Source organism: Mandrillus leucophaeus, unplaced genomic scaffold (assembly GCF_000951045.1).
Source record: "Mandrillus leucophaeus isolate KB7577 unplaced genomic scaffold, Mleu.le_1.0 Scaffold614, whole genome shotgun sequence".
Taxonomy (NCBI): domain Eukaryota; kingdom Metazoa; phylum Chordata; class Mammalia; order Primates; family Cercopithecidae; genus Mandrillus; species Mandrillus leucophaeus.
Window position 1 is genome coordinate 1,850,056 of NW_012106631.1, and position 21,855 is coordinate 1,871,910.

Here is a 21,855-nt window from a genome sequence, read left to right on the forward strand (position 1 = left end):
CTATGATAATTCATATTTTAAACTGGATGATCATTCACAATTAAATTAAAAATGGAAACTTCTCACAACTTTAAATACAGAGATTCTCAAATGATAAATTTATCATTAATAAAGCATAACAAAGACAACTGGTTTCACGGTGCCATTAAATTTACTTGCACCATACATAAGTTCACTCAATACACAGAGGCTAATTGGTTTTAAATGTTTACATTTTTAAAACATGATTCCACAACGAGTTTGTCAGTACGCTAGTATATGATATTAATATAAGTTTCATGATTTTCAATCTAAATCAACTAGAAAATGACAAAGCCCATCTTGCATATAATATTTCAGGGTATTCCACCATCTAAACTAAGAGCTGAAAAGTACATAAGGCACTATTTATCATATGACTGACAGATCACTGGCATAAGAATATCAGTATGGTGACAGAAATCAGAGCAGTAGTCACTAGAGAAAGGAGTAGGGGGAGTAGGGGACTAGGCACGGCAGTACTGACCAGAAAGAAGCACAAAAGAATTTTCCAGAGATGATGGAAATGTTCTTACATCTTGATTTAAGTGGTGATGACGCAGGAGTATTCATATGCAAAGTCAATCAGTTATACAACTAAGATGTACGTATTTTTCTGTTTGTATATTTTATCTCAATAAAGTACTTGGGAAGAAAAGGGCAGATTCCTTTAACCTCTCCAAGATACAGACACAGGAGGTTAAAGATGATGCTCAGGAACCTGGATTTCAATTTGCATTTCAGGGTAATTCTTACGTACACTAAAATGTGAGATATATTGGCTTAAATTTAGTGTCAGACATATACACATACATTGAAATATCTAGAAGTTTTATTTCATTTTAATTTCATTAGGTCATTATTCAACTGGATGTGAAATAAATGTAGGCAAATTTCATTGTTATCTGAAGCTAGGAAGCCCAACATAAGTACAGCGGATCCTAGGTATTTTTAAATATTTCATAACTGCCACCAAGTCTGAGTTCAACTTAGCTTTTATATATTGGCTGCAGAATCTCAAGTGGAGAGAAATAAAGTTATTAAAAATTTCTAAGAAACACATTTCAGATAATTATTTGCTGAACTGGAAATAAATGAAAATAAATCATGTGGAATATTTTGTATTATTTAAATAAAAACAACATGATTTCCTACATGCAGTGGTATCACTTCTGTAATTGTTATAATTAATCCAATTAACTATTTTTTATTGCTTCATATACTTTTACAAGTACACCCTATTCTAAAATAACACTTACAAAAATTTTAAACCTCTAAAATGTATATGGTACTTTCGCATCGAAAATCATATATGACTTGCAAAAGACGACACATCTTCCTTCTCCTATATTACATATTTTGAAACGCCAAGTAACCTCAGTTTTTTTTAATATGTGAAGTTACCTGTAAAAAATATGATTATTACCTATCAGGTTGACTGTTAAAAACAACTTCCTGGGATCCAAGTCAGATGGTATAGGCTGTATCTTCCTGCAGTGTGACTACTCCTTTATCCCCAAAACTTCAGTAAAGATAACTCACTCACCACCCTTCTCCAAAAAAGATAAAATAAATGAAAATGCCATACCCTCGTATGTTTACAAATAAGTCTTCTGCAGCTTTGTGTATGTGGAAAACTTCATCCCGAAAGAGAGAGAGGCAAGAACTACTTTGAAGAGCTAGCTTCCAAAGGTTCAGTGCTGTAGCATCAGTATTTAGGATCCCATGGCACAAAATAAAGCCAACTTTAAATAAAAAGAAAAGCAAATATAAATGTAAATGTAAAAGTATTCCAAAGTTTGGTAACAGTGTAGCTTTTGGAAAATACAGAAACGTAACCACAATCACTAGATTGAGGCTTCTGAGTAACAGTAACAATACCTATGTATAAGCCATGGTAACAACATGTTTCTTTCCCAATTATAATTTTCTGTATTCTGCAAAACCAGTTATTTGAACCTGCACTGACAAAATGGGAAAAATGTCACTTCTGGGTTATGAACCAAGTCATTTTAATAAAAGTAACATTTATAAAATATTTTCAACCAAAGATCAGAACTTTCTAATTAACATATAAAGCAGTAATCATTACAATTGTTATAATAACTTAAAAATAAAGCTTATCTCAGGGCCCGGTGCTGTGGCTCATGCCTTTAATCCCAGCACTACAGGAGGCTGACGTGGGAGGATTGCTTGAGTTCAGGAGGCAGAGGTTGCAGTGAGCCGAGGTTGCGCCACTGCACTCCAGCCTGGGTGACAGACCCTGTCTCAAAAAAAATTTTTTTAAATGGCTGAGTGCAATGGCTCATGCCTGTAATCCCAGCATTTTGGGAGGCCAAGGCAGGCGGATCATGAGGTCAGGAGTTCGAGACCAGCCTGACCAACATGGTGAAATTCCGTCTCTACTACAAATACAAAAATTAGCCAGGAGTGGTGGTGCACCCAGCTATTCAGGAGGCTGAGGCAGGAAAATCGCTTGAACCTGGGAGACATAAGTTGCAGTGGGCCGAGATCATGCCATTGCACTCCAGCCTGGGCGACAGAGCAAGACTCTGTCTCAAAATATATATATATAATTTATAAGTATATAATTTACATATTATATATAATTTATATATAATATATAATTTATATGTATAAATTTATACATATAAATATTATTATACATACATACACAGAGAATAAATCATCAGAATATTTCCTAATCATGAGAATAAATCATAGCATCTCACATTTTAATAGCATCTCACATTTTTAATAGCAATTTATAGTTCATTAAGCCTTCTCATATATATTATTTCAAATGATTATCCTGTATAGTAGACAAGACAGGTGGTATTCTTTCTTTTTTTTTCTCTTTTTGGTAGAGACGGGGTCTTATCACATTGACCAGGCTAGTCTCAATCTCCTGGTCTCAGGCCATCCTTCTACCTCAATCTCCCCAAGAACTGGGATTACAGGTGTGAGCGACTGCACCTGGTCCATATGATTCTTACAGTTGAAGAAGTGAAGGGTCATTGACTTTACTAAAATACTATTAAAGTAATAAAGCTAGGACTTAGCCCCAATTATTCATCCTTAAAGTCCAATACTTTCAATATATTAAGTTGCTCTCAATTATATGAATTCTAAATATCTTTACCTTTTGTTATCTAATCTGGAAATCCTACAAAAAATATAATCTTATACATGCAGACTGATACCCTCTCTAGTCTTCTATACTAGGACGTAAGACCTCATCTTTCATTCACTGAACATTTACTCAGTGTCTACTATATATAAGGTTCTGTAGTGGGCCAGTTAGAAACCAATCCCATTTTGTTTGAGATTTCCCTATGATTCTCAATAATCACTCCCATGTTTAAACTCCTATTATAGCTGTACAGCTATCTTGACACTTTAACATAAAACTTGCCATTTATCTTTTGATTCTTAGCTCAGGCTTCCTTCTTGGGCCACTACAGAAGCAAGCTAACTCTGTAAGTAGGCATATATTGTAGAGTCATACACACATATTTATAACTTCTTTGACTTGGAACTATACAAAAATATTTCTCATATAACAGGGCCCCTAAAACAAGTCAATTATTCAATCCAGCACACAATCAAAGAAACAGAATACATGTATGAAAGATTAAAGAGCCGTCAAGAGAAATTTTCTTTATAAAACATTATCCTCTTACGTACTCGACTTTCCACCCTAATATCAAGTGAAATCAGATTTCACTTAGTGTCTTACACCTCTTTGTACATTAACATTTACAAAATACTTGCTACTACTAATATAAGGTTTCTCTGAAAATTTTTATCACTTATAAGTTAAAAGTGTTTGTTTTTAACATACGTGTTATGAGTTAAAGTATATTTATTTGTTTAAATTGGAACAAAAAAGGCAAATAAGTTTAAAATAGATTGCCCAGGCTGGACGTGGTGCCTCACACCTGTAATCCCAACACTATGGGAGGCCAAGATGGACAGATCACTTGAGGTCAGAAGTTTGAGACCAGTCTGGCCAACATGGTGAAAACCCCATCTCTACTAAAGATACAAAAATTAGCTGAGCATGGTGGTGGGCACCTGTAATACCAGCTATTTGGGAGGGTGAGGCAGGAGAAATGCTTGAACTCGGGAGGTGGAAGGTGCAGTGAGCCGAGATCACGCCACTGCACTCCAGTCTAGGCGACAGAAAAGACTGAAGTCTCAAAAAAATAAAATAGATTGCCCAAGATTAGGGGGATGACTTATTAATTAAACTACACATCAATCTCCTTTAGCAAAGTTAGGATGAAAGGACAAAAATAAAACTAAAAAATTTAAAAGTAGCTAAGTAGCTCTTAAAACAGATGACCAAGTCTTGACAAGGAAGTTGAAGAAAACCTTTGAAGGCAGAAAACAGATAAAATTGGACTATCAATATAAAAAACAAGGCAGAAATTAGTAATCCAAAACTCTGGAGTTAAAGAAAAAAAATGTTTCCTAAGGAGTCTCCCAAGTCTAATCAATAGACCCAAAAATGAACCCTAAAACACGTATCAGGATAATTAATTTTACAACTGTACTCCAAGTGCTGGGTCCTCAATATTCTGGGTCCTGAACAACTCTTAGCATCAGGCTATAATCTACAGCAGTGATTCTTAAACTTTAGCTTGCACCAGAATCGCTGAGACAGTACATTAAACAGATTGTTAAGACCCATCCACAGAGTTTCTGTCTAGTAGGTCTTGGGTAGGGACCAAGATTCTGCATATCTAAGAAGTTCCCAGGTGTTGCTGATGTTGCTGGTCCAGGAACCACATTTTGAACTAATCCAGAACAAAGCTCCAAAGAGAGTAGACTACCTATTGAAGAAAAATCCTAGTCTGGGTAGTAGTTCCAAAAAGAGAAGTGCAGAATTTGAGACAACTCCTAACCTCTATATTAGCTCTACTCAGGGTTCAAAAACACGAAAGAAGCAAAACTCATTCCTTATTTTGGCAACTGTGGTTATCTCAAATCTGACTTCTCTATGCCCATATATACCCCATTAGGGTAGCCTGCTTTCTGATCAACTTACCGGCTCATTACACAAACTCACGCTATCAGCATTCCCATTTAAAATAAAGATTAGGGGGAGCAATCCTATGTAACTCCAGAGGTCACTTATGACATCTAACTCTACTAATTAACTCAATTATTCAGCTGCACATCCATAAGCATGAAACAACTAACAATTACCACACAACTGAGCAAGATCAAAACTCTGAAAGCTGTTTTTCTAAATAAACTATGAGACAAAGCATGAAAATCTCATTTATCTTTACAGAAGAAAATATAAATATCACAAACCTGGTCAATGTAAAAAATAACACAATTAATAAAAATAGCTAAGGCCAGATACTATTGTTAAATTCTTCCTCTTTCATACTAAAAACAACTCAAAGTATCAGTCCATAATGACACTAAGTATTGGAACAGGGTATTTAGAAATTTTCATAAAAATTTCACAGCGACTTTGGAGTAAAAACCTAATAATCTGTTAGACTGAATCTAGTAATAAAAACTATGGGCTTGTATTTTATGTCCTTATTACTTCATTTTTCTGGGGAATTCTAGCAATTCATTTTCTTTATTTTATTAAAGGATCAATCCAAAAAACATTAAAGGAGGAAAACTGGTCCTTCACCATAGTTTGAGAAACACTGTAATAAAAAGTCAACAAATACAGTCATCTCTCAGTGTAGGGGACTGGTTCCAGGACCATCGACAGATACCAAAATCTGTGGATGTTAAAGTTCCTTATATAAAATGATGTAGTATTTACATATAACCTACACCCTTTCTCCCGCATACTTTAAATCACCTCCACATTACTTGTAATACCTAATACAATAGCTACGTATCACTTCATTTGCGTGAACTCAATGTAGTACTCATTATGCAGTAAGTTTTGCTTTTTGGACCTTTGTGAATTTTTTTCCTGTATTTTAATCGGTTGTTGACTGAATCTCTGGATGTAAAACTCCAGGATATAAAGGGCCAACTCTACTCTCTAAAGGTTAATAAATCAAAAATAAAAATGAAAAAACACAAACACTTCAAAATTATTCCCCTGTGGCAGTGAGCCTAGGGGTGAGTAGGAGGAATTTATCTATATTACAGAAACTTTCATTCTGTATTAAACCTATGTGTCTCCATGGAATAGTACACAGCCATAAGAAACAATGAAATCGTATCCTTTTCAGTAAGATGGATGGAGGTTATTATCCTTAGGAAACTAAGGCAGGAATAGAAAACCAAATACTACATGTTCTTACTTATAAGTGGGAGCTAAACACTGAGTATACATGGGCACAAAGAAAGGAACAATGTAAGACACCAGGGCCTACTTGAAGGTTGGGATAAAAAAAAATTACCTATCAGGCAATATGCTTATTACCCGGGTGACAAAATAATCTGTACACCAAACCCCCATGACACGCAATTTACCTATATAACAAACCTGCACATGTACCCATGAACCTAAAAGTTTAAATAAAATATCTTTTGAAGCTGATAAACAAACAAACAAACAGCTTAAAAGGAAATACAACAAGCTATTAGAAGTCATAGAAACTTGGTGGTAGATTTATGGGTGTTCACTCTATAATTATTTCAACTTTCTTGATGCTCACAATAAAATGACGGAAAACAAAAAAGCAAACAAAAAAACTTGTGTCTATTTCTCTCATAGTTTGTAAGCTTCTCAGAAGCAGAAACTAGTACTTTTATCTCCTATGCATCTAAAAAACTGCCAAACATATGAGTAATTTATTAAATAAACTGCAGTAAATTAAAACCAAAAACTTTAAGTGAACAGATGTGACATTTAAATAATAATTAAAAGCAAAACCAAAATTTAGTTTTGAAGGTTATGTTGAAAGGCAATATAACGTAGCCCATGAGCCTTGGAGTTAGGCTGGGTTCTTAATCTTGTCTTTGTCATTCATTAGCTGTGTGGTCTAAGCTTTAGATTCCTCAACTTTAAAACAGATTACCTGGCCAGGCGCAGTGGTTCACACCTATAATACCAACACTGTGGGAGGCCAAGGCGGGCAGATCACCTGAGGTCAGGAGTTCGAGGCCAGCCTGATCAATATGGTGAAACCCCCCGCCTCCACTAAAAATACAAAAATTAGCCGGGCGTGGTGGCGTGTGCCTGTTGTCCCAGCTACTCAGGAGGTTGAGACACAACAACTGCTTGAACCCGGGAGGCGGAGGTTGCAGCGAGCTGAAATTGTGCCACTGCACTCCAGCCTGGGTGACAAAGCAAGACTTCATCTCAAAAAAAAAAAAAAAAAAAAAAAACACACACACACACAGACTATCTACTCTGATAGGATTAATATGAGGACTGAAAGAGGTAGTGGACATAGATGGGTTAGCACAATGCTAAGCACAGAGGCAGTAATCATGTCACCTGCTATTTTTCTCTGAAACGTAAAACCTGGGGAATAATCATAACACTAACCCATTTTACTTACAGATAATCCACTTTTCCATTGCATCCAAAGAGAGGTATTCACAAGGCATCTTAAAAAGAGAACATATACATTTGCAGTTAAAAGAAATTCTAAAAAATATTCCATATTGAGTCACTCTCCTCCCCTTCTCCCGATAACTTACTACCCAACTCTTCGCCCAAACACTACCACAACAAATTTGAAGAGCTGGATAAAATTTTATTACCTATACTGAAACTTGCAGTCAATAAATAACAATGAGAGGTGTGCCCCTTTCACATCTGCACACCCTTAAATCTCTCTTTAAAAAATATTGTTGTTAATTATCTTTAATCTGGTAAATGACAACTTATCAATTTCTCAAGCCTATTTCAAAGTTTACAATATTCCAAAAGATAAAATTTTAGTCAAGATAAAAGACATTTATGTGTCTGAATGCTCACTGTCTCACCAAAATCAGTAGCTATGCGTGTGTGTTCTCCATATGTGGAACACCTATGTTCATAAATACAGAGAATAGATGGAAAAGAATACAAAGGAATATAACAATGATTTTGTCTACTTGGTTCTACTTGGTGAGATGTGGGGTGATTTTTGTTTTTTCTTTATACTTCAAATTTTTCTATCATGATAAAGCAAAACAAACTTTTTAACTTTAAAGAAAAAAGTACTCATACTATTTACCATATTAATTTATCACCAGTTTTCATTAAGACTCTAAAAAATCTGAACAATATGACTTAAGTAATGAACATTTTATAATGAACTTCAACTAATAAGCTAATGCTAATTAGAAACAAACTGCAACAGCATTACTGAACTATTATTTTTTAAAAGTCACTTTATTTTCATTCAAAAGAGAAAAATAGAACCATACAGTGTCGGATTGCGCTGGATTAAGCATTGTACTAGGTGCACTGATGAGGCTTAATAACTGGGCATTTCTCCACTGGTCAGCTGAAAGATTCCTTCGAGGATATACCATTTGAAGAGAAATTAGTGCATCTGAAAGAGACTAATTAAAATACAAAAAAGAAAGCTGAAGAATTTTGTTTTCCTTTTCTGTTTACATTCCAGCTATAATTGCTGTGGGTTTCTAACTATACCATTATAAAACAACACAGCCTAATTACAGCCATGCTCCTTATAATATCTGAGCTGGGTTGCGGCTCCTCTCCTCTAGAATTTTTTTTGCTAATGTTATAAAAACTACACAGATTCTGCATTTTTGAGCAAAAGCTTAGGTCAGAAACTCATGTTATTTTCTTAAAGGTTAAAATATGTGGCAATCTTGGGAACTTTATTCCAAAAGGAACAGGGAGCCTACTGTCATCTTTCTGTCAATACAAGTTTCCATTCTGATAGCTTTAAAAGAAAAAGACTTTGGGGTTATATGACTAAGTGTTAATAAAACTCAACATGCTTTATATTTCTCTAAAGAATGTCTTATAAAAATAATACACTGTATCTCATCTTAATAAATTACTTTTCTTTATCAACTGGTTTGTTGATTACAGCTTTATTATCAAGATATTTAATGTTTCATCTCAAATGTTTCTTTCTTGCTTTCATAAATGTCTTTTGCTATTAATCCCTGCTTCCTAAAAATTCTGTAAAGAGAAATTCTTTTTTTTTTTTTTGAGATGGAGTCTCGCTCTTTCGCCCAAGCTGCAGTGCAGTGGCGTGATCTCTGCTCACTGCAAGCTCCGCCTCCCAGGTTCATGCCTCAGCCTCCGGAGTAGCTGGAACTACAGGCGCCCGCCACCATGCCCAGCTAATTTTTGTATTTTTAATAGAGATGGGGTTTCACCATGTTAGCCAGGATGGTCTCAATCACCTGACCTCGTGATCCGCCCGCCTCGGCCTCCCAAAGTGTTGGGATTACAGGTGTGAGCCACCGCGCCTGGCCTTAAGAATGATTCTTTAATCTGACTGCACACAGAGTGCCAGAAGTTTGTTCTGAAAACAGAATACAGGGCTCCAACTGAAATTTAGTGAACCTGAACCTCTGGAAACAGAACCCCAGAATCTATCATTTTATTAAGCTACACAAAGTGATTCTGACGTAGCCAACTAAGAATGTTTTAAAAATTATGTTAATTTTTTTAAATCCTGGGAAATTTGGGAGGTTGTATGTTATGGGAATTTAGCACTTCCTCTAGATTTTCTAGTTTGTGTGTACAGAGATGTTCCTAGTAGTCTCTGATAATCTTTAGTATTTCTGTGGGATTGGTTGTGATATTACCTTTCTCATTTGATTCTGCTTATTTGCATCTTCTCTTTTTTCCTTGTTAATCTACCTAGGAGTCTGTCAACCTTGTTGACAATCCTTTCAAAGAACTAACTTTTTGTTTTCGTTAATCCTTTGTATGGTCTTTGGGGTCTCAATTTCATTTAGCTTTGCTGTTATTTTGGTTATTTATTTTCACTGCAGGCTTTAGGTTTAGTTCATTCTTCTTTTTCCAGTTCCTTTAAAGTGCAAGGTTAGGTTATTAATTTGAGCTATTTTTATCATCTTTTTAGTACCATATACTTTCCTCTTAACACTGCTTTTGCCACATTCCAGAGGTTTCAGTATGTTGTGTCACTATTTTCATTTGTTTCAAAGAATTTTTTTATTTCTGACTTAATTTCATTATTTACCCAAGTCATTCAGGATAAAATTGTTTAGTTTCCAGGCATTTGTGTGGATTTGAGAATTCCTCTTGGTACTGACCTCTATTTTTACTCCAGTATGGTCTGAGAAGATGCTTGGCATGATTTTAATTTATTGAGATTTGCTTTATGAAACCAGGAATAAACAGAAATCCTGAACAGACCAATAATGAGTAATTAAATTGAATCAGTAATAAAATACCCACCAACCAGAAAAAGCCATGGGCCACACAGATTCACAGCTAAACTCTACCAGACATACAATCCTACTGAAATTATTTCAAAAAGTTGAGGGGGAGGGGCTCCTCCTTATGATTCTATGAGTGCAGTATCATCCTGGTACTAAAATCTTGTAAAAATACAACAACAAAGAAAGAAAACTACAGACCAATATTCCTGATGAACACAGACACAAAAATTGTCAACAAAATACTTGCAAACCAAATCCAGCAGGACATCAAAAAGTTAATTCACCATGATCAAGTGGGCTTTATTCCTGGGATGCAAGGTTGGTTCAACAAATAAATCAATAAATGTGATTAACTACATAAACAAAATTTTATAAAACACCGTATGATCATCTCAATACATGCAGAAAAAGTATTCGATAAAATCCAATATCCCTTCATGACAAAACTTTCAACTAGGCATCGAAGGAACATACCTCAAAATAATCAGTGCCATCTATGACAAACCCATAGCCAATATACTGAATGGGTAAAAGCTAGCATTCCCCTAAGAACTGGAACAAGACAAGGGTGTCTGTACTCCTACCACTTCTATTCAACACAGTACTGAAAAGTCCTAACCAGAGCAGTCAAGCAAGAGAAAGAAATAAAAGGCATCCAAATAGAAAAAAAGGAAGTCAAATTATCTCTGTTCATTGACAATATAATTCTATACCTAGAAAACTAAATGACTTCAGCAAAGTCTCAGGATACAAAAATCAACATACAAAAATTAGCAGCATTTCTACTCACCAATAACATTCAAGCTGAGGACTCAAGAACAAAACCCTGGCCGGGCACGGTGGCTCATGCCTATAATCCCAGCACTTTGAGAGGCCAAGTCAGGCAGATCACCTGAGGTCTGGAGTTTGAGACAAGCCTGGCCAACATAGTGAAACCCCATCTCTACTAAAAACACAAAAATTAGCTGGGCGTGGTAGCAGGCATCTGTAATCCCAGCTACTGAGGAGGCAAAGGCAGGAGAATTGCTTGAACCCGGGAGGTGGGGATTGCAGTGAGCCAAGATGGCACCACTGTACTCCAGCCTGGGTGACAGAGTGAGACTCCATCAACAAAGAAGGAAGGAAAGAAGGAAGGAAGGGAGGGAGGGAGAGAGAGAGGAGAGGGGAGGGGAAGGGAGGGGAGGGGAGAGGAGAGGAAGAAAGGAAAGGAAAGAAAGGAAGGAAAGAAGGAAAGAAAGGAAAAAAAGAAAGAAAAGAAAGAGAAAGAAAAAGAGAGAAAGAAAGAAAAGAAAAGAAAGGAAGGAAGGAAGGCAGGCAGGCAGGCAAGCAAGCAAACAAGCAAGCAATCCCACTTACAATAGCCACAAAAAGATAAAATAACTAGGAATACACCTAACCAAGGAGGTGAAACCTCTCTAAGAGAAGAACTAGAAAACGGTGCTGAAAGAAATCACAGATAACACAAAGAAATGGAAAAGCATTCTATGCTCATAGGCTGGAGGAATCAATATCATTAAAACTACCATAATGCCCAAAGCAATTTAAAGATTCAACACTATTCCAATCAAAGTACTGTCATTTTTCACAGAATTAGAAAAATCTATTCTAAAACATATATGGAACCAAAAACCAGCCTGAATAGCAAAGGCAAAGTAAAGAGACAACTTACAGAATGGGAGAAAATAATTGCAACTATGTACCCAACATAGGACTAATATCCAGAATCTATAAGGAACTTAAACCAACAAGAAAAAAATCAAACCACCCCATTAATATGTGGGCAAAGAACGTGAATAAACACCTCTCAAAAGAACACATATAACCAGCCAACAACCATATGAAAATATGCTCAGTATCACTAATCATCAGAGAGATGCAAATCAAAACCACTGGTAAAATGGGTACCATCTTACACCAGTCAGAATGGCAATTATTAAAAAGTCAAAAAAATAACAGATGTTGGCAAGGCTCCTGGAGAAAAGGAAATGCTTATACACTGTTGGTGGGAATGCAAATTAACTCAAACCCTATGGAAAGCAGTTTGTTGACTTCTGAAAGAACCAAAAATAGAATTACCATGCAACCCAGCAATTTTCATTACTGGGTAGATGCTCAAAGGAAAATAAACTGTTCTACCAAAAACACATTTGTACTCGTATGTTCACTGCAGCTCTATTACCAACAGCAAAGACGTGGAATCAACCCAGGTGCCCATCAACAGTGGATGGGATAAAAAGAGTGTGGTACATATGCACCATGGAACACTATGCAGCCATAAAAAGGAACAAAATCATGTCTTTCTCCGGCAACATGGATGGAACTGGAGGCCATTATCGTAAGACACCTAATGCAGAAACAGAAAACCAAATACTTACTGTACTCACTTATAAGGGGAAGCTAAACATTGGGTACACATGGACACAAAGCAACAATAGACACTGGGGACTCCAAAAGTGGGAAGGAGGGGGACAAGAACTGAAAAGCTACCTACTGGGTACCATGTTCACTACTTTGGCAACGGGATCATTAGAAGTCCAAACCCAGCATCACACAATATACTCATTTAACAAACCTGCACATGTGCCCCACGAATCTAAACAAGAAACAGAAAAACAAACCCTGGCAAATAAACAATAGTGTTTTATCAAAATTCTAAGGTATCATGGAATATTAGAAAAAAATCAAGATTGGAAAATAACTGGTCTAATTCAAATGAATTATCCTATGTAATTATCAATAACCTACTATCTACTGAATGTGTTAAGGTGCTAATGATACTATATAGAACTTAAAAAGATAGCCAAGAGCCTAGCTTGGAATTTTCAACAGGCTGTCAAGGAAATTTTCAATACCTAAGTGGAAAAAGAACCAAATCTAAAATAGTTAAATAAAAACAAGACCAAACATGATTAGGGAAAAATCCTAAATGGATCCAGAGACAAAAGAGGAGAGGAATAGAAAAGACAGTTCTGGGTGGGGAAAAACCACTACTGATATTAGAGACAGGAGATGACCATGATATGTGCAGCATTTTGAGGAATTCTGATACTTCCATCTAAAATGTTGATTTTTTTAAATTTCAAAACTGATGCCATCTACTAGCTTCTTGCAAACTAATAATTCAACCAATTCCCAGACAGAAAACCTATATAAATTTGTGTATAATGTAGCTACGCAAATCTGGAAAAAATTCTTCAGAATTTTCATGGGAGTAAAAAAATTCAAAGAAAATTATTGGTGTTAACTGTATGTCAAGAAAAAAGCACAGTGGCCAGGTGCAGTAGCTCATGCCTATAATCCTAGCACTTCGGGAGGCTGAGGTGGGTGGACTGCCTGAGCTCAGGAGTTCGAGACCAGCCTGGGAAATATGGTTAAACCCTGTCACTACTAAAATTACAAAAAATTAGCCAGGCGTGGTAGTGCAGGCCTGTAATCCCAGCTACTCCCGAGGCAGAGGCAGGAGAATCACTTGAGCCCAGGAGGCGGAAGCTGCAGTGAGCTGAGATTGCACCACTGCATTCTGGCTGGGGCGACAGAGCGAGACGCTGTCTCAAATAAAGAAAAAAGCACAGACTTACACAAGGTATTAACTTTCATGATTCAAAGAGAACAATGTAGACCAAGATTATAGTATCCTGGGCTTCAGTTCTGGTTTTGCCACCATTATTACCAGATGACTTACCTTGTCATGATACTGCTCCAGCCCTTAATCCTTAGCTATAAATAATGAGATTGGATGAGATACCTATAAATTTCCTTGAAGTGTTTAGAAACTACCATTCTGTGAATCAGCCCTTCTGCAGAGAATCCATGACAAGACTACTTACAACCAAAATTATTTCATTATTTTTAATATCTCTTAAAAGATAGTCATTTCAAATTATTTTCATAAAACCCCTGTCATTTTTTTCATTAAGAGACTATAATAATAAAGTTAAAATTTATCAAATACTCTGTACTTTTTAATGAAGCAATTCATTTAATTCTTCTAAGAACCATATGAAATTAAGTGCTATTATTATTCCATTTTTACTGATAAGAAAACTGAGGTATTGTGAGGTTAAGTAACTTGACAAATATTATACTATAATTTGCAGAATTGCTACTAAAACCTATTAGTGTGAGAACAGACCCTCTCAAATACCACATGGTAAATTCTATTGTTTAGTGCTGTATTAAAATCTAAAAAACTATAATGAAATCAATCAATCTATTCTTGAGTCTCTATACACTATTCTGAATCTCATTAATTAGTTCCCTGTCCATAATTAGATAAAAGCACACATAACTATTACTTATATCCCATTATAGTATTTTTCAAAAAGAAGATTATCCCTTTATCCAACTATCTATCCTCACGCTATGTTATATGCCTATTCTCTCATATGCCTAACAACTGTCTCTTACCTTGCTATGGGGTACAAATTCTTCCATCATCTTCTTTAAAGGGTTTTCATAATCCACAATCATCTGGCCAAGGCGTGGGTATTCTCTGTCACTTAAAACAGACATATCAAATTTCAATGAGTTGTAATCTATCACATTGAGCATTTTAGAAAGACTTTTATAATGCAAATCTACCTTGCTCCATGAGTCATTTCATGGGCATAGTTGTATAATCCAATGATTGCCTTCCTTTCTTCAATTCGAGACAGCAGTATCATTAGTGTTGTATAGGTTATAATTAAATCTAAGTAGTTCTTTGTTAAATCAAAGTTTACAGTCTAGGAGAAAAAAAAAATCAAGTTCAACTACTTCCTATTTCTTAAAATTTAAAACACACACAAAATCTTCACAGAAGCTATTGAGAGCTAATAATTTTCTGTATTTATTTTATCCCCATTCTAAAATGCTATCTAATTCCTTTCACTAAAAGCGTGTCTAAAACTTGGCAGTTACAGATAACAGTTTTGTGTTTGACACAATTTCATGGATGAAAGAAAAACGCTTGTGATCACTATATTCAAACTGGTAACAGTTCAAAAGGATAAAAGCCAGAATAATAAGGAACACTGGTGCCAATCTCACTAAAGAGGAAAAAAAATTATTCTTTTTAAAGTTCACCATTAAGTAAATGGAGACAATTATCACTTTGACTTCTTGTATCTAAAAATTATCATACTAAGAAAGACTCCAAGTATGCCTTTTAGAGAGAAAATATTATCCACTTAACTTTTGAAAATTGGGCCTATTAAATAAAATACTAAAGTTAATGTGTATTTCCCAATACGTACAAGACTTAAACTCAGTGACAATCAAAACAAATAAAGAGAATATACACTTTACCTTTTTAAAAAGCTATAAAACAAGCCAAATTAATAATGCTAAAACTTTATATGCTAGTTACATAATCCAGCTAAAGAAAAGCAATTGGTCCCCTGAGCTCTTCCGGAAACAGAATAATTGGACATTTTTCTGAAAATGATACTTACAATATCAAAGAAGACTTGGCAAACGTCAATAGTATTCAGCAATTCACAAACATGGTCCTGAAAAGAAATACTTATTGTAATCTTTTATCTGTATAAATCCGTTTAAATTCAGAAAACACAAACAAATAAGGTATGTTTTAAATTTCAGTTCTGGAAGATTTCTATTTTATTATTTATAAGTGACACAGCAATTTACACAATTAATAAACATTTAAATCTACTTCTGATATGTTAAATATTATATATTAAAATACATACCTTAAATTCCATAACATCTACAAATGTGAAGTAATATAATGCCAGATTTTTCAGAATCTCTGATTTTTCTTTCTGTAGTTGTGCAAGCTGTTGCTGTTAAAACAAAATTAGAATGCATTGCTCATAGAGAACAAAAATATTTAATTTTACTACAAACTATCTTCTTTTATGACTGCTATATGGAAGCACAAGCTTTTAGAATAATACTTCTAGATGATTAAGGCTTTTTAAAAAACCAAAGTACTCGAGACAGCAACTGCTAATAGTGATCAGCAACTGACAGTGTGAGGCTATAAAACAAATCAAAGCATATTAGTACCAAAGTGCGCTACTATTGAGGAAAATCTGAAAGTGTTAGGAAAAAAGTATCAAATGAACTCTTAAAAAATTAAAAACAAGTCATGAGCATGATCACATTACTAGAAATGAGAGAAAAGAAGGTGAAAAACATTATAACTTACACTACAAAAAAACAATATGCCATATAAATTTGGAACTTACCAAAAAGAACATCCAGGTAAAGCCACGTTACGCATGCAAAATAAAATGTAGATACAAACATAAAATACGGTAACGGTTCCCTGACCAGATCCACAAAACACAATAATATATTAAACAAAAGCAAAAACCACAACAACAAAAAAGAAATGAGAAAGAAGCAAAACTAGAGTTAAGACATGAAAGAGGGAAATGTGAAAGACAAATAGTATTTTAATCAACCGTATAACTAAATTTACAAAAGTCCCAATTTTTCTTTTAAAATCAACTTATATCAATCAATGATATAATTTCTAAAAGAATCTAGCTATTTTTAATGCCCTATAAGATTCTCAGCATTCCAATAAATGATCTAGAACCTTGATACTCTTGAGTGCAGTTTGCTGAATAGCCACTCCCACACCATTTAGGAGCATGTTAGAAAAGCAGAATCTCAGGCTTACCTCAGATCTACTGAATCTGAATCTGCCTTTTAACAAGATACCCAGGTGTTGTAAACATACATTAAATGTGTAAGAAGTTTATTCAGAACATGAGAAAACTGGAAAATATAAGTGGCTCAAAATATCAGATTTGCTATCAAAGCCCATACAAGGCTGAGGCCTTCATATGGTTCTGAATTACACTTAGGAGCATTAGGGTGAAGATGCCTCCACACATAATTGTACTGAACCACTGTGATATGTCAGAAATTTTACAGCAGTGAGCCTAACTAACATCAGAGGAATTTTTTTTTTAAACTACAAGAAGCCAATTTAAAACAGTAAGCACAGCAGTCTGCTAGACCCTACTATTATAAGGGTAAACCACCCTAAATATTGCACTCCCTGAAGACATTTAAAGAAGTAATTCTATCTAGAAAATATTCACACTCAAGCCTGTAATCCCAGCACTTTGGAAGGCCAAGATGGGTGGATCACCTGAGGTCAGCAGTTCAAGACCAGCCTGACCAACATGGTGAAACCCTGTCTCTACTAAAAATACAAAAATTAGCTAGGCGTGATGACGCATGCCTGTAATACAACCTACTCAGGAGGCTAAGACAGAATCGCTTGAATCTGGGAGGAGCAGGTTGCAGTAAGCCTAGACTGAGCCACTGCACTCCAGCCTGCGTGACAGAGATGAGACTCCATCTCAAAATAAAAAGAAAATACTCATAAACAAAATATTTCATTACTACCCCTAAATACCAGACAAATTAAGACATACACTTGTAGTGACTATTTTTAGCTTCATCTGTGAGAGTAGCTGACTCTATTTTGCACAACATAATCTGTTTCAGAACAATTTCATGTTTATATATGCACATTTTAATCCTTACTACTCCAAAAACATCAAGTGAATTACTTATTACCTTATTCGACAACATTAAGCATTTAGAATTGATGTCTTAGTCCTTTTTCCTGCTTTTCAGTACTTTAAACTTGAGTTTCAAAATACAATAGGTGGAAGTACATTCATAATAAGAAGATATGAAGGGTATAATTTGGTTTACATTGGGCTTAATAATCCCAATTTATTTTAGTTGCCCTACTGTAATTTTATTAATTGTGTCCCCTTCCCTTCCAACTTCTGTGTCCTAGTCTGCACAATAAATAATACAGTTACCTTCTTACTATGAGCCTTAAATGGTCTTAAATACAAATCTCATTTTCCATATTAAGAACCTAAGAACTACAGACCTTAAAACAACCTTCTTAAAGTTACAACTACTTAATGACAGAGCCAAGATTGGAAATCTCATCTCTTTACTTCTGAAAGTGTTCTTTCTACCATTCTACATGCCCATCGTTTCCCTTTTTAATAAAATCTCACAGGCTAAATTTCTCATTCAACTTTATTTCCCCCAAAGTCATATATGACCAGACTCTACTTAGCTACAAACATTTATCAAACAACTACTAGATGCCTAAATTCAAAACAGTCAAGCTTTCAAGGCCCTCCACAATCTGGCCCTAACTTACTTTTCCAATCTACATTTCCCCTACATGTATTCACACACTACATATGGTAGCCAAAACAATCTATTCACTACCTTCTATACACATCTCCTGCTTTCTTACTGTTTCCTCTACTTGAATGTCAGAATCCCACCATTTAAACATGTCCAAATCCCACTATTCCTAAAGCACTTAGTTTAAATGCTAATCCCATTTCCAGAAAACCATACCTGATTGAACTCCTTCCCTGAAATGCTAACATCTCCCTCCTCTAAACATGTATAATGTCTAACAGCAGCTATCACTTTCTATCTTCTATAATAGCTATCTCCAGCACAATTAGACAGTGTACCAAACTCAAGTTTTAATTTCCCTAGTCCATATCATACAGTTCTGGACACAGGAAGTATCCAATGCAAACATCTATCAGATAAGGGATTATAATGACAAACTTCAAAGACTATCAGTGTCAGATGATATGTTTTGGGAGGTGATGCTAGAAAGCATACCTTATGCAACCATGGCTAAGTGACAACATCTCCAGCCTAATACCCTCCTCATCAAAATGGAAGCTGATGTGGACAATTAACCAAGATAATGTACATAAGAATATGTAGCAATGCCTCGCAGCCAGAAGCTGTACATTAAATATTAAGTGAATAACAAAGGAAGTTTGCAGATCACTTCTTCAAAATAAGTATAATAAAACTTTAATATTCCTCAATATTAGCCATAGTATTTCTAATAAGAGCTGATATTTACTGAGCATACATTATGTGTCAGGCATCGATTGTTCCAAACATTTTACAGGTCTCTCACACAATCCTCTCAATATCTCTATGCAATCACGCTCCCCATTTCAATGAAAATAAATTTCATAAAGCCTGGGTGAAAGAGGTCAACTACAACAATGAAGAACAAAAGTGTCTACAACTCTCTTGCTTCAACTACAAAAAACGCTACATTTTAGTTCCTAAAGTGAGGGAGAGTAGATACTACCAAAAATTACTAGTATCTGGAACAAATTTTTCTTAATTCAATATCTCATTGTTTTGAATGTTTTGTAGGTAACATATTGTTCGAAGTAATACAACAGAACATTAGAAAAGTACTATTGTGAGAAAAAATTGATTCTATTTACTACACTAATACTTTATTTTGAGGATGGAGTCTTGCTCTATTGCCCAGGCTGGAGTGTAGTGGTGTTATGTCGGCTCACTGCAATCTCTGCCTCCTGAGTTCAAGCAATTCTCCTGCCTCACCCTCCCGAGTAGCAGGGACTACAGGCAGACACCATATATCCAGCTAATTTCTTTGTAATTTTAGTAGAGACGGGGTTTCACTATGTTGGCCAGGCTGGTCTCAAACTCCTAATTTTAGGTGATCCTCCCGTCTTGGCCTCCCAAAGTGCTGGGATTACAAGCATGAGCCACTGTACCCAGCCTCAATACACTAATACTTATAAAAACATATTCATGTGATACATGCAAATATTTTAGCAAAGTATTTGTATAATGTTTTCCTTAAACTTTTTAGCTATGGGTCATTATTCTAAATATTCAAGAAAAATATGTAAAAACTGAAAATAAACTGGATAAACATCAGGCATGCTTACGGCAAGGAACCTATCTCTAAATTGAAAAGTCCTGGTAATTGATCTTTGTTCAATTAAGAAGCATTTTCCACACAAATATAAGTATCTAGAAAATTGATGGAAATTTATTATTTATTCTAAATCCTCAAGTATTTCATTCTTCCAGAGAAAAAGCAATGGCAAATTACTATAAGGAATTAGTGCCCACAGAGCTAAACCACTGAATACAAAGGAACGTGGGTATAGTTTTTATTCGCTCATTTCAATTATTACCTTCTACTCTTATTGAAATTGCTTATTCATAAATTATTTTTCTTAATCTAAGTTTTGCTAGTATTTTGTTTCTCTTAAAAAACAACCAAATTCAGAAGTTTGGTTTCAAGGAATGCCTTGCTCAAACTCTTAGTATGATATTCTAAGGCCAGGCTGTTTAAAGTAAGAGTGTACTGAGATGCTATTTGGGTAAATCTCTGCCTAAACTGTCCCAGCTACCACCCTAGTCATCAACTCTCATGTGGACCCCTACAGTAGCATCCTAACTAGTCTCTGTACTTCTGCTCATGCCTCTTCAATCTTCTCCACATAGCAGCAGCCCAGTGAACGTATTTGGTTTTTTTCTTTCTTTTTTTTTTCTCTTGAGACAGAGTTTGGCTCTTGTTGCCCAGGCTGGAATTCAATGGCACAATCTTGGCTCACCGCAACCTCCGTTTACCAGGTTCAAGCAATTCTCCTGCCTCAGCCTCGGGCCGAGTAGCTGGGATTACAGGCATGTGCCAGCACGCCCAGCTAATTTTGTATTTTTAGTAGAGACGGAGTTTCTCCATGTTGGTCAGGCTGGTCTCGAACTCCCAACCTCAGGTGATCCGCCCTCCTAGGCCTCCCAAAGTGCTGGGATTACAGGCATGAGCCACCATGCCCAGCCACAGTGGACATTTTAAAGCACCACACTACCCTAAAAAAACTGATTGCACTGAAGTTATTCAAGATGTTAACAGCACGTGAAGAATATAGGGGAATTCTCTATACTGTTTTTGCAAATTTTCTGTAAGTCTAACAATACTTCAATATAAAATTCATTTTTTAATTCCAACAGTTTCATCTCACAATTAGAGTAAAATACAAAATCTTTACCAGTGCCTCAGAATAAAGTCTATATCAAAGCCCTTGCCTATCTCTAAGACCTCATCTTCTTTCATGCTCCTCCACCGTCACTCAGTATAGTTGCCATATTGGTCTTTCAGCTGTGTTTGCATTCACCAAGTGTGTTCCCACCGCAGAGCCTTTGCACTTGTTCTTTCTCACGTCTGGGGTGCTCTTCAACATTTCTTAGCGTAGCTTACTCCCTCACCTCACTTCTCTTCTCTTCAGTGAGGGAGAGAAGATACTACCAATTTTAAAATTTCATTGCTAGTCATAAATGAACTTGATAGTAGGTATAAATTCATGTCTCAAATGAGTTTCTAAATTGATTTAATCCCTTGAATAAAATTCCAAAGTTGGGTAAAATACTTCACATTATGTCCTTTCAGAGTAGGAAAGCATAAAAGAAATGAGTGGCAACTAACAAGACGTATGCATATCAAACACAAGCAAATCTCTTAAGATTACCAAAAAATTCTAATTAACACAAAGAATAGTCATGTTTTAAAAGAACCTTAGGATCCTATTTAAAATTATTTGTAGTACATTTCTTTTTTCATATATACAAAGTGATTTTACTGGCAGTAAATATTTCAGAAATGCATTTTTCTGAGGAAACGGTAGTAAATACATGTTAGGAAAATATATCCAG

At 35.4% G+C, this 21,855-nt stretch overlaps 1 protein-coding gene across 1 annotated transcript in view; it reads right to left on the reverse strand.

Moving 5' to 3' along the window:
* The window catches only part of NCKAP1 (NCK-associated protein 1), a 100,757-nt gene that overhangs the window by 61,099 nt on the left and 17,803 nt on the right, over positions 1 to 21,855 (reverse strand). Inside the window, exons 3-9 of the mRNA XM_012000062.1 lie at positions 16,032 to 16,124; positions 15,774 to 15,830; positions 14,923 to 15,065; positions 14,749 to 14,839; positions 8,374 to 8,511; positions 7,518 to 7,566; positions 1,607 to 1,763 (exon numbers count right to left, since the gene is read on the reverse strand). Coding sequence (XP_011855452.1) covers positions 1,607 to 1,763; positions 7,518 to 7,566; positions 8,374 to 8,511; positions 14,749 to 14,839; positions 14,923 to 15,065; positions 15,774 to 15,830; positions 16,032 to 16,043 — 647 coding nt within the window. The 5' untranslated portion in view covers positions 16,044 to 16,124. The remainder of the gene's footprint in view (positions 1 to 1,606; positions 1,764 to 7,517; positions 7,567 to 8,373; positions 8,512 to 14,748; positions 14,840 to 14,922; positions 15,066 to 15,773; positions 15,831 to 16,031; positions 16,125 to 21,855) is intronic.